This window comes from Ipomoea nil, unplaced genomic scaffold (assembly GCF_001879475.1).
Source record: "Ipomoea nil cultivar Tokyo-kokei standard unplaced genomic scaffold, Asagao_1.1 scaffold1813, whole genome shotgun sequence".
NCBI lineage: Eukaryota > Viridiplantae > Streptophyta > Magnoliopsida > Solanales > Convolvulaceae > Ipomoea > Ipomoea nil.
The window spans coordinates 56,758-70,824 of record NW_017618241.1 but is presented as its reverse complement, the minus strand read 5'-3'; the positions used below and the strand labels follow the sequence as shown (position 1 = coordinate 70,824).

Sequence of the window (14,067 nt, the reverse complement as noted above, 5' to 3'; positions counted from 1 at the left end):
GATTGGTGTAAATTATTATTTACTTTTATTAAATTAATAGTATAGATTAATTAATTTCATTTTGAAATCATTGCTTCACATATTTGAATTATTTATTTTTTCTTTAATTATTATAAATAGAAATGATATTGTAGAAATTAATTAATGATACTTATTAATTTGTATTTTTTAAAATTATTTATTATTAGTAAGTATTTTTATTTTTAAAATATTTTCTGGCAACACAAACACTCCCTTAGTTTCTCTCAAAAACTAATAAAGAAAAATCATTACACTAATACAATTAAAGTAAATCTAATCATGCAATATTTATTTGTAACTGTATATTAATTTCATTTTGAAATCATTGGTTCACATATTTAAATTATTTATTTTTTTCTTTAATTATTATAAACAGAAATGATTTTGTACTAATTTATGACATTTATCCAATTGTATTTTTAAAAATATAGTGTTTTACTCGTTCGTTGCACGAAAAATTTTTGTTATTAAGAATTTAAAAGCGAAAATAGACAAAAATGAAAAGATGTTAAACTGTACAATATAATAATATAGTTGGACTTTTATATATTTAGTCAAGTATCTATTTTCATAACATACAAAATTTAAAATTTGTATGGTTAATATAATCTATAATCATTACATATTTAGATAAATTTAAAAAAAAATCACATAATTAATTTTATTTATTCCAAATTATATTTCATATATATTATAATTCTAAAAATATGAATAATAACTAACAAAATTATATATACTTAGAAATCAATAAAAAAAATTTAAATTTTAAATTTTGATGAGTAAACTTAAACTCTAATTTATAAACTTAAACTCTAATATAATTTCATTAATTATAATTTATATTGATAGATTTTATTGAGTGGTTAGCATTATTAGGATCGTTAGAATAATTCTATGTTAGTTTCCTATCATTTAGCTATTCTTTGTGTATATAAAGCCTGTAACCTCATTCCCTAAAATACACTGAACTAAACACTATTATGTGCACTAATCGATTTATATTTAAAAGTTACATTTAGAAATTAAAAAAAAAAGTAACATTTAAATTTTGTATTATTATTAGTATAGTGCATAAGTTTATGTATGTATTTATCTAAAAAAAAAGTGTATGTATGTATATTTTTAAAAAATTATAAATATTCATGCTTTTTTAATTTTATAATTTCATTTTCTTAATTATATTTCATATTTTATTAATTATAATATAATGAAATTTTTACAAATATTTCCACGGAAGAAATCTTATGTTCATTATTGAAAATGGGGTATAATTTAATAAAAGAAATTATTAATTAGATTACCTAATATAATTGTCCTACTAATTGATTCTATGGTTTTATAATTCATATATTTGAAGACTTTTTAAAGCTAAATACCTATTAATTGCCTTAATAATAATTAAGATTATTTTTAGTCAATCAATATTCAATAGTACTAAAAGTATTACTTTGGTTTTTTATAAATAAGATATAATATTATTAAACCAAAATAATTATAAATAATGTGTCCATAGTACAAAAGATTTTATAATGATAATTTTTATTACCTAATAGAATTTGTCAATTATTAAACATTATTTATGGTAATTATACTAAATTTACAACATCAAATAATATCTCAAAATCAACTTCGTACTTAAAACTGCAATTACTATACAACAATATTTTCCTCAAAATAACAAATAATTAAAATTTATTCCTTCTCAACTTGAATTCATCCTGAATTCCTATCCATGTTCACCTGTATAAATAATTTTACACAAAAACAGAATGTAGACAAAAATTAGCATAAGCTAAGTAAGTTTCACTTCACCCCGTAAAATAATGGCTTGAATTTTTTATATTTTCAAAACTCATATAATTTCATACTTTTCCAAAATACAAGTGGAGTTATACATTTCCTTATATGGAGAATAAATAGTTATTTATAGAGAAGTAACCAAATTTTTTGAAATCCACTTTGAAACTGGACTAAAACCTATGTGCACACCCTAGAGGATTCCAAGCCATTGGGTAATATATGATCCAAGTAGTCAGATTTTCCTACCTACTACCACTCAAACAATTTGAAAACTGAATCATAACTTATGTGATACACTCTCATGCGATTTTCAGCCCAATGAGTAGTAAATAGTCCAAGTAAACAGTACTCACTCTTACTTGGACACCACACAATAAATTATTTTATCAAAATTTCATTATTTCTCCAAAAATAAATACTTTGTCCCCAAAAATTCAATTTTCTCAAGAATATATAATTTTCTCCAAATACATTTTTCAAAAAATAATATAAAATACAATTTTCTCCACATGATTTGTCCAAAATATAATTATAGTCCATAATCCAGTATTAATACAATTTCACAATACTACTATGTATACAACACCAAAAATTTCAAGCCAAGTATTTACATAACGTACGAGTTTGACAAATCGAAACTCAATCTCGACACTGTAAGAACTTTCCAAACATTTAGCGAGAGCAACTCACGAAATGCAATTGGTATTAACCTCTGGATAAACACATGACAGTCATGATTTTTCATACCAAATAACTTCAACTTCTTCTTATCTACACATCGACTCATATTAGATACATAACCATCAGGAAATTTGAGATTCTTAACCCATTCACACAATGCTTCCCTTGCCGAATTTTCAAGTGTGTAACAAGCTTTTGGGAACTTTCCGGTCACAAGGTCTCGCTTCAGCTCAAGCCACCAACAATAATCATCCAGCTCTTCTCTAGATTTATATGTGTCCTTTGTTTTGACAGTAACAACCATTACTGTGTTGAACACGTTATCAAACACATTTTTTTCTATATGCATGACATCCAAATTATGTCGTACCAAGTGTGAACTCCAATACGGCAAATCCCAAAAGATACTTCGCTTCTTCTAACCACAAGTTTTTCAAATGAATCCATTAACTTCAGCTGCATCCAATTTAGTGACCTTCGAAGAAGCTGTGCCTTAGTTGTAACCGCTCTGTTATTAAAGAACGTTGTCTTATTCCTGCAAAATGGATGATTGGGTGGCAAAAATTTTCGATGATTGTCAAACCACGATTGCTTACCACTATGTTTTAAGGTGAAAGCATCTGACTTATCCATGCAATATGGACAAGCTAACCTCCTAGTAGTGTTCCACCTGGATAACATCGAATATGCAGAAAAATCACTAACTCTCCACATAAGGGTAGCTCGCATATGAAAATTCTGCTTCTTTGAAATATCATATATTTGAACACCGACTGCCCATAATTGGTTTAACTCCGCAATAAGAGGTTGTAAAAAAACATATATCTTCTCTTTTAGATTGTTTGTACCTGGAACCAATACGGTTAAGAACATATACTCCTCCTTCATACACATCCAAGGAGGCAAGTTGTACGTTGTTAGTATCATAGGCCATGCGGAATATTGTTGTCCTGATTGTCCAAATGGTTGAAAACCATTGGTGCACAGACCTAACCTGATATTTCAAATTTCATATGCAAAGTCAAGATAAATGTCGTTAAAATGCTTCCAAGCAAGCGAATCTGAGGGATGACACATGATTCCATCTTCAACTGAATTTGTTTGCCACTTCGTATCAATTGCTGCATTAGATGCATACAACCTCTGCAGTCGAGGAACCAAAGGAAAGTAATACATTTTTTTTTGTATGGTACATTAGTTTTCAGTCTCATCTAACACACGGTATGCCTCTTGTATAGAAAGAGACATCATGCTAGAAAAAAAAACTTGTATTGTTATGTTTCTAAATCACTGTAACCAGTAGCAAGTTGTACTGGTTTTAGTACAAGAAATTGTCCTAGTCAAGAAGAAGGTTTATTCTTTTATTGTGAGAGAAATATGGCTAGGTGTTGGGAATAAGTCAATGAGAAGAAACAAAAGTAATGGGTAATGTAAAACACAGTTCCATACAAAATATGTGAAGCAGACTCGTAGATGGAGGCAAATAAACTCTAAAGCACTTGGCTAAGCAGACTCGTAGATGAAACAAATAAGAATGCACAGTTCCATACGAAACAAATTAACACAATGGTCTAAAAGAAAAAAGTTCAGGACAAACATAATTTATGCGATGAAAACAACATCATATGTAAGTAAGCGTCAGCGGCTCGTGGCTAATGTAAAACACAGTAGATTTACAAACAGAAAACCGACGATAAAGTATCAACGTACCGGAGTAGGCAGCAGGGAAAGCGACTACCTCCGGAGAAGTGCAGCGACTAGTGAGTGGCAGGGGAAGCGACACCGTCGGCGGAGAGGTGCAATGGCTCGTGGACGGCAGGGGAAGCGACGCCGTCGGCGGAGAAGTACAGTGGCTCGTCGGCGGCAGGGGAAGCGACGCCGTCGGGGGTGGGTAATTAGAGGAATATCGTGGCAGCGAGCAGTGGGCATGAGAGACGCGTTAGGGGAGACAATAGCTGATTCCAAAACCCTTACATACATATCGAATTGTTCAACGTAATCTGAATCATGTTATCAAATTCAAGTAATTAGTACACAAACAATACATTTATATCGAATTGCTAGCTGTAATCCTACTTATCTCATCAAATTCAAGTAATCTTCCTTATCCGTTTAGATTTTTACAAAAAAAAAAAAAAAAAAAAAAAAAAAAAAAAAAAACTACTAATTGACAACTCATGCTGACAAATGTAGAGGAATAAACATTATAAACTAAAATGTGAACAAAAAGTAAATAATTGTCTATGAGAGAATGGATATGGTTAAAACAGACTACAAACTATTGTAACGAACACCATTGCCAACTGTAATTTAATTCAGTATTAGACAAACTCATTCAAATGGCACTATAAACATTCTCATATATGTATGAGTTGTACTTTAAAAAATATTGTAATACACATTAATTAAAATTACAACAAATATTTTATCGTATATAGTATAATGCGATGTATATTAAAATAATAATAATAATAATAGTAATAATAATAATAATAATAATAATAATAATAATAATAATATTATTATTATTATTATTATTATTATTATTATTATTATTATATAGAGTTTAGCTCAAATGCGGTCGCACCATAACTTGTGGTCGGTGCAGCCGCATAGGCACCAATATAAGTAATAAACATTTTATTCCTTATTAGTACGTATTACATTTTCATCATGACCCGATCCGTCTCACCGAAATGGATTTGGGAGTCGGTCTCACAGAAGATTTATCCTCATTCGAAATATAATTTAATATAATTCCTAAAATTCAAGTTCATCATAATTTCTTATATGAAATTGCACCGTGACACTTGAAACATAAAAGCTATGTGTTTTTACTTGTTAATTAAGTTATGCACCAATTTAGTTAATTAGTTAAACTCGTTTACTCAAGTATAAATAATAACTGCAGAAAGCATAGAGTAAATTAAAAACACAAAGAAATTGTTACGCAGTTCGGAGCTCCTTCTCCTACGTCTGCGGGGCAACCCACGTCTGCCCAATCCACTATAGATGTTCACCAAAAGGAGTATTACAAGAGGTAAATGAAGATGGCCTCCAGCCTTTACCACTACCACTCTTTCTAACACCTATCCAGGACTGACACACGAATACCCGAACAATCTTCACAAGTTGCTTCAGCAGTACCACGTACTGATCATGTAGTACAGTTTAAATACTTTTAAGAATTAAATCATAAATCACATTAAATCATAAAACAGCTTTGTAAAATCAGGATAGCTCTCGCAATGTGTAAGAATCGAATTGGCAATGTCTCCATTCGAGCAGTATGTTAAGATAGATTAACTCATGGTGAAAGTGACAAAGTTCATCTATGGTAAGAAGCTCAGCATGTTGTATTATTGGAGAGGAAAACTTCAGAAGAAAAAGAAGATTACAGCCTTATAAAAGGAGAGAGGAAGAGATGGCAGTTATAACTGCCATCTTAACAGGAAAAGACCAAAAAGGCCTTGGCCCCTAAAAGCTGTTAGCTGAACCAAAACTGCTTACTTACTGATCTGAACAAAGAGCAAAGCTGACTGATCAAAGACACTCCATCACCCCCCCCCCCCCTCCCTTAAGCTGGAGCATGAAGATCTTGAAGGCCTAGCTTAGAATGGAAGAAATCAAAAGCTGGTTTAGGCAAGGGTTTAGTGAATCCATCAGCATTCTGATTCTGTGATGAGATGCTTAGCAATTTGATCACCCCTTCTTGGACCTTTTGCTTGACTACATGACAGTCAATCTCTATATGTTTTGTTCTCTCATGGAAAACATGGTTTTCTCCTATTACAATTGCTGATTGATTATCACAAAACAAGGCCACATGATTACTGATTTCAACTTGTAAATCTGCAATAGGTATAACAACCATTGTATCTCACACACTGTGGAAGCCAAGGCTCTGTACTCAGCCTCAGAAGATGATCTAGACACAGTAGCCTGCTTCTTTGTTTTCCATGAAACTAGGGAATGCCCAACATAAATGCAGTAACCTGTTATGGATTTTCTGCTCTCTATGCATGTTGCCCAATCAAAGTCAGAAAAACCTTGAATTTGAAAGCCTTTACCAGGAGAACCCTTCAAGTATCTTAACACTCTATGAGCTGCAACCAAATGAGTATCTCTAGGCTTGTCCATAAACTGACTAAGCTGTTGCATTGCAAATGTTATATCTGGCCTAGTGTTTGTCGGGTACAAAAGCTTGCCAACCAATCTTCTATAAACTTCAGGTTGTTCAAGCAAAACCCCATCCAAACTATGAAGTCTTAGACCTGCATTGAAAGGAGTATTAGCAGGCTTGGCTTCCAGGAAGCCATTTTCTTCAAGGATCTCAAGAGTGTACTTCCTCTGGCAGATGTTGATACCCTTAGAGGATCTGAAAGCTTCAATGCCAAGAAAGTAGTTTAATGGACCAAGATCTTTGATCTTGAAAGAGTTGTCCAGAAATTGTTTCAATTCTTTAATCTGAACAGAACATGTTCCTGCAACCAGGACATCATCAACATATACTAACAAAGCAATGAAAGAATCACGAGTTTTCTTGGTAAACAGAGAAGGATCAGCAGATGATTGTCTGAAACCATTGTCTTGCAATGCTTTAGTTAATTTGGCATTCCATTGTCTACTAGCCTGTTTTAATCCATATAAAGATCTCAGCAGTTTGCAAACTTGATTGGGCTTATCAGTTTGAAAACTTGGTGGCACAACCATATACACTTCCTCCTGCAAATCCCCATGAAGAAAAGCATTGTTAATATCAAGTTGTTGGATGTCCCATCCTTTTGCCACAGCCACAGCCAAAAAAGTTTTGATTGTTGTCATTCTTGCCACAGGAGAAAAAGTTTCAATATAGTCAACACCTAATTGTTGAGTATATCCCTTTGCCACTAGCCTGGCCTTATATCTTTCAATAGAACCATCTGATTTGTGTTTAATTTTGTACACCCATCTACAGCCAATGGGAGTCTTTCCTGCTGGCAGATTTGTCAATAGCCATGTATCATTCTGAACCAAGGACTTTTTTTCATCTTGCATTGCTTTCCTCCATTCTTCACTTCTGACTGCCTCTTTGTAAGTTTGAGGTTCATGTGAAGTGGTAATGGATGATGCACACAATCTATGGCTGGGTGACAAGTTATCATAGGAGATAAACTTGTCCATAGAGTGTGGTGAGGTTCTAAAACTACTTCTCATCATGGTAGATTGACACAGGTAATCCTGCAACTTTGATGGAACATTTCTTGTTCTAGATGATCTTCTTGGCTGTGGAATGTTATCAGATTGAGCTTGCCTATCAACCTCATCTGATGTATTAAGAGAGGGTAATTCAACAAAGAGGTTTGGTGACTGACCATTCATCAAGGCATCATTGGCTGTCTCACCAGAGTGAATATCATCATCATTCAACAGAGCTCTACTGGTTATCTCATTAGAGTTGTTGTCACAACTTTGAGATGTGGCTGCAGGGATAACATGTCCTCTTGTTGGCTCTAAAGAACTAGCATCTGCTTTAACAGAAATGGGAACAAGAGGCAAGGTGGGATTAAACAACTCTGATGCAGGCTTATTGACATCTAGATTTTTGTCTCTGAAAGGATAAACATGTTCATAGAATTTGACATCCCTAGAAACAAAAGTAACTTTGTTAATAACATCATATAACATGTAGCCTTTGACATTAGCAGGAAAACCCAAGAATATGCACTTTGAGGCCTTGGATCCCATCTTGTTCCTCCCTGGTGAAATAGTTGCAGCAAATGCTAAACAACCAACGGATCTGAAATGCTCATAATCCACATCCTTCCCAAACAATATCTGAAATGGAGTGCTACCATTTAGAACATCAGTAGGAAGCCTATTAATCAAATAAGAGGAGTCTAGGACACAGTGGCCCCAAAAATCATCAGGCAATCCAGACTGAAATTTCAAGGCTCTGGCTATATTCAGAATATGTTAATATTTTCTTTCAGCCACCCCATTCTGCTGGGGTGTGTACACACATGATCTCTGATGTATTATTCCTTTTTCATTGAAAAATGTGGTCATTATGAACTCACTTCCATTATCTGTTCTGACAGCCTTAATTTTTGCTGAAAACTGAGTGCAAACCATATTGTAAAAGTTCTGAAATATGGTCTTTACTTCCGATTTGTGTGTCATTAGATGCAGCCAAGTAAATCTACTATGATCATCTACCATAGTCAAAAAATAATGCTCCCCTTTGAGAGATGGCACAGCAAAGGGGCCCCAAACATCCATGTGTAATAAATCAAAACATCTTTCAGCTCTAGTAACACTGACAGGGAAAATAGATCTCTTATGTCTTGCAAAATGACATGTCTCACAGATAAAATCAACAGGTTTAGAAGAAGATGCAAGTTTTATTCCCTTTAATAGTTGCACTTTATTTATGGGAAAGTGCCCTAATCTATCATGCCACAATTGCAGAGAAAAACCATTACAAAGTATATCAGATTCTTCATTCACACCACACATCTGCTTCTTCATAGGTGGATCAGAAAGTATGTATAATCCATCTCTTTCCTTAGCAAAACCATCCATATTCCAAAGATGTCCCTGAATGGTGCAAGAGTTAGGTTTCATAATGATTTCATAGCCTGATTGTCTCACTAACTTGCTTGCAGATATAATGTTGAAAGTGAAGGAGGGAATATGTAAGACATCCTGCAACAATATGTTTTTATGCAACTTGACTTGTCCTATATGTGATACACTCAACATTTCTCCATTTGGTAACTTAACAGACATTCCCTGAACAGAATTGTATGCTTCAAAGTATTCTAAGGAGCATGTATATGGTCAGTGGCTCCTGAGTCTAGAATCCAAATGGTGGAGGAAATTAAAGCACTACTAACATGAAGGTTAGAGATAAACTTGCCTTCATGATGTTTCTCCATGGGATTTCTGAATTCTAGTCTCAGTCCAGTAGTGTTGACAGTCACAACTGCATTAGTTGATGCTTGACTTCCTTGATTCTGATTCTGCAACAATGACAATAGCCTTTGAAACTGATCATTAGTGAGGCCTATATCACCAATTTGGTTCACAGAAGCATTGTGGACCTGCTGAGCATCTTGAGGCTGTTGTTTATTCTTAGACTTATAACCTGCTACCCAACCTGGGGGATATCCATGCTTCTTATAGCATTTCTCAAAGTATGTCCAATCATTCCACAAAAAAATGCATTTAGGCACATTTTTCCCTGTTCCACTGTTGTATTTCTTCTTGTTGTTGTTGCTTAAGGCTGAAACCACAGGTTGATCATCTGCACTCTGATCTCCACCACCTTGAACAACATTAGCTTGAACTAGATCAGTGTTCTTCTGACTAAGAGAATTCCTGAGCTTCCTTTCCATCTTTAAAGTCATATTGAGAACTTTTTCCATGGCTGGAATAGGTTCCATGACTAGAATTCCGGATTTGATATTCTCATATTCTTCATTCAATCCTTCTAGGAATCTTATTATCTGATCCTCTTCCTTTTCCTTTTGGATCTTCCCAATCAGAGTACAGGTACACTTAGGCACACACTCACAGGCAAGAATAGGTCTCATTGCATTCATTTGAACCCATAATGCATTACTTTTAGTAAACTACTCATTAATTGTGAGATTACCTTGAGAACATTTGAAGATCTCATTCTGCAATTCAGCAATCCTCTGTGAATCAACCTGAGAATACCTCTTCTTCAGAATATTCCAGACATCCGATGCAACTTCAAGGTATAAAACTCCTTCTGCAATCGTAGGACTCAGCGATTTGAAGATCCAAGAGCACACTATGTTGTTGCATCTCTTCCAAATAGTGTACTTCGGATCATTTATCTCAGGTTTCAATATGGATCCATCTGCAAATCCAAATTTATTTTTGACTTCAAGAGCTATCTTCATTGATCTGCTCCAGGACGCATAATTCACCTCGGACAGTGGTGGAGACACCAGGATCAGGTTAGGATTTTCTGTAATATGCAGGTACCAGGGATCATCGAATTCATCAGCAGCTCTTTGAGCATGATTTGGACTCGAATTCATGTTCATCTGAGCTGGACTTTGGCTCGAAAAAGCTCCGACTGAATTTCCATTCTGATTTTCTGTCATCACCACGGCGGCGTAGCTCCGGCGCCCTGATACCGTGTTAAGATAGATTAACTCATGGTGAAAGTGACAAAGTTCATCTATGGTAAGAAGCTCAGCATGTTGTATTATTGGAGAGGAAAACTTCAGAAGAAAAAGAAGATTACAGCCTTATAAAAGGAGAGAGGAAGAGATGGCAGTTATAACTGCCATCTTAACAGGAAAATACCAAAAAGCCCTTGACCCATAAAAGCTGTTAGCTGAACCAAAACTGCTTACTTACTGATCTGAACAAAGAGCAAAGCTGGCTTATCAAAGACACCATCACAGTATGCTTTTATAGTGCTTCATGAGTCTTTTGTTTGATCCTCAAATGTAGCCTCTTCCTTAACCTTCCACTGTTCGAATAAGCCACAGCCACTCATTTTGTTCTTTGAATGCTTCACCGTAGACTCAAATAAACAATCCATGATGGCCACTAATTATCTACTCACATGGTCCATAAAAGAATTAACACTAACAACACTATTTTAATTTAAATCTAGTAAAGCCAATAAAATAGCCAATCGTGTAAATTTATTTTACACTTACAATCTCCCCCTTTGGCATTTTATTTGGAAAACTTGAGTATCAATTACTTTGGGCAAAAATCAATTTAAATTTTATTTATAGCCCTTAATATATGTACTTAACATATCATAGACATTTAGAAAATAATTAAAAAATTAAATTCTTTTGGACCACTTCTGAATAGAGAATCTAATTGAAAAAATCTTCAATTCTTGAATCACACACAGAAGCATTGAAATCATAGCATACCATAACACCGATTAACTTGTGATGCGAGATACCATACCAAAAATATCCATACAGATAGTTAGGAGCATCAAACACTACTATTACTCCCCCTAACTAATATAAGTCCATTATTACCATACTGACTAGCAATAACACTTCCAAAAATAGCCCTTCCAAAATAGCCAATAAAACCGTACCATAGTCATCCAAAAAAGTAGAATAGTCCCCCATACTCCCCTTTACTCCTTACTCCTTACTCCCCCTTTTGCCAAATAAATGACAAAGGAAGGTGAACATCAAATAGTGGATTAGATTTATCGTGAATAGCTTCTATGCGAGCGAGGTTTCTTCGAGCTATGCATCACGAAGCTTTGCAAGGCCAGAGATGGTTGCTTGTTGAGGGGTGACCGATTGTTGAACTTGTGCAATAGAGGCCTCAAGAGTGAGCACAATCTGCCTACGATCAACCAATGTTGGGGGTTCTTTGGGAACCAGTCTTGAGCCTGGACGAGAAGCTGACGTAGTGTCAGTAGATGAGGCTGGCGCAGAAACCATTGGCGCTGGAGGTGGAATAGCAGGAAGCTGATCAAGTGAAGCTCGATCATCATAATGACCTCGTTGTGTAAGTCGATCATCAAAAATGTAAGCATTGTCAGGAGTTGTAATCACTTCTTCCTTATAGGGAATAAAACCATGGTCTTGAAGCACCCCATAAATCAAACACGGAAAAGGGAGATGGACTTTGGCTTCTTTCTTCTGCAAAAAAGACATTAAGTGAGAGAAAATAACCATGCCGAGGTTGAACGGAAGACGGTTCCTGATTTTGTATAGAAGGCCAGCTAGATGTTCTGGTACTTGATGGCGACGGACTGCCAGGACCCAATTCGCCGATGCAAGGCGAAGAAGCACGGAGTAGACAGTTGTGAGCTTCAAGCTTGAAATTCCATCACTCGGCCATGAAACCACTTTATTATGAGTGAGTGCAGTTGCCAACAAGTGAGGACTAGGATCCGGAGAAGCAGGATGATTTGGTGTGCCCAAATATGCATTAATCTCAGTAGGCCCGAAAGGATACCAAGTGCCACGAATGAAAACTTGATGAAATCATGCTAGCCTTCATTGAATGTGTCCAAGGTCAAATTTGTGTAAAATTCTGCTGTCAACCATGTAGAGTAGGGACCAATATGGCGTAGAGAGGCAAGCAAATTTTGATCACGTAACAGCGGGATAATATTGCACTTGGCAGCCAAATCCTCTTCATTGATAGATTTTTCGACGATGGAAACCCGGTTGACATGAGTTTTCCAAACAACAAATAAATCGGGAGATAGAAGATGCGGTTTGTAGACCTTGCTTGATCCTTTCGATTTGGAGCCAGATGGCGTAGGAACAGCATGTGTGTCAACTTGGGCTCTTGACCAAGTGGTTCTGGGTGGCAATGTGGAACCCTTCCGTTGAAGTTTATGATCAGTTTGAGTTTCAACATCATCCAACTGTGACAATCCTCTCTTTTCTGCAGTACCTGAAACAGAGATTTTCTCCTTTCCCTTTCGGGAAGATTTAGCAATAGGAACAGAGATAATGGGAACCGATTCTTGCGTAGATGAAACAGGAATGGGTACAGGATCAGAGTGACTTTTAGATGCAGCAATAGTAATGGGAATAGAAAAGGCCGAACAAGCCACGGTTGGAACAGACACATGTTGGGCAACATTTCGAATGGAAAACGCAGATGGCAAAGAATTTACTAGGTCAGATAAAGCAACTAAATCAACATTTTCCCTAGGTAAATTGTGAGACAAAGGATCATAAGGATCACCAGGTACAAGCAGAGTTTGAACATCAAAAACATCATGAGATATGGGAGACACAAATTGATCAGGCAGAGATACATCAAAATCAATTTTTCTAGATGTGTTTAAAGGCGAAGAAAGGGCAGGGAGTACCACTGTCTGAGATGAGGCAAGAGACGCTGGACCGGGAAGAGTGGAATCTGGGACAGCGGCTGACACAGGTGGAAACGGCCAAGGTATGGCGGAGATATGGCGAGCTAGAGCAAGCATTTGCCTCTTTTCTTTGTCCGTGAGCCTTTCCAGTAGAAATCCGTCTGATTTGATTGTGGCAAGAACCTTATCGGTAGCTTCAGGAGATAAGGGAGACTCGACATCAATGATTTTTCGAAAAAGGTTTGCTCTTTCTAATCGAGTCATGTAGATGAGAAATGGATTTTCCATGGGTGAAGCTTGTAGAGAGAAATAATGGTGGAAGGTGAAGAGATGAAGATGATGGTGGTGATCTCGGGTTGAGAGGAAGACCAAGAGAGACAAAAAGTAATGGGTTGATTTGATGTGTAGCTTGAAAAGGCGTGAGATATTGATGGCTAGGATAGATATAATGATATTCATAGGTTAGTAGATGAGTGGAAAAAGGAGAGTTTGATGGTGTTTGACTAGAATTGGTCTTCTAGATGCAAGCATAAGATATCCGAAAAAAATAAAACATTCCAAGGGAAAATTAGTAATTCATATATACATAAATAAGACCGGAAAGATTAAAGAAACCCAAACAAATTTGTATCCCTTTGTCTCTGGTAACAGAAACACGCACGTAAACCAATTAATCAGTTAGTCCAAAAATAAAAAATAAATTTAAAAAAATACCTGCTGGAGAA

General features: G+C 35.4%; 1 protein-coding gene across 1 annotated transcript; it reads right to left on the bottom strand.

Annotated features, from left to right (window-relative positions):
* Nucleotides 1-11,750: 11,750 nt before the first annotated feature.
* Nucleotides 11,751-13,630, bottom strand: LOC109192659. Its single transcript, XM_019343356.1, has 2 exons — nt 12,577-13,630; nt 11,751-12,490 (listed from the first exon to the last, which is right to left on the bottom strand). The coding sequence occupies exons 1-2, from the start codon at nt 13,628-13,630 to the stop codon at nt 11,751-11,753; spliced, it is 1,794 nt and encodes a 597-aa protein (XP_019198901.1).
* Nucleotides 13,631-14,067: the final 437 nt, after the last annotated feature.

What these genes read in the sequence shown, in the direction of transcription:
- LOC109192659 (XM_019343356.1), bottom strand. Translation starts at nt 13,630, where the DNA reads ATGGAAAATCCATTTCTCATCTACATGACTCGATTAGAAAGAGCAAAC. An exon ending in TGCCTCTCTACGCCATATTG is followed by an intron (nt 12,491 to 12,576) that starts GTCCCTACTCTA and finishes GATTTCATCAAG; the next exon opens with TTTTCATTCGTGGCACTTGG.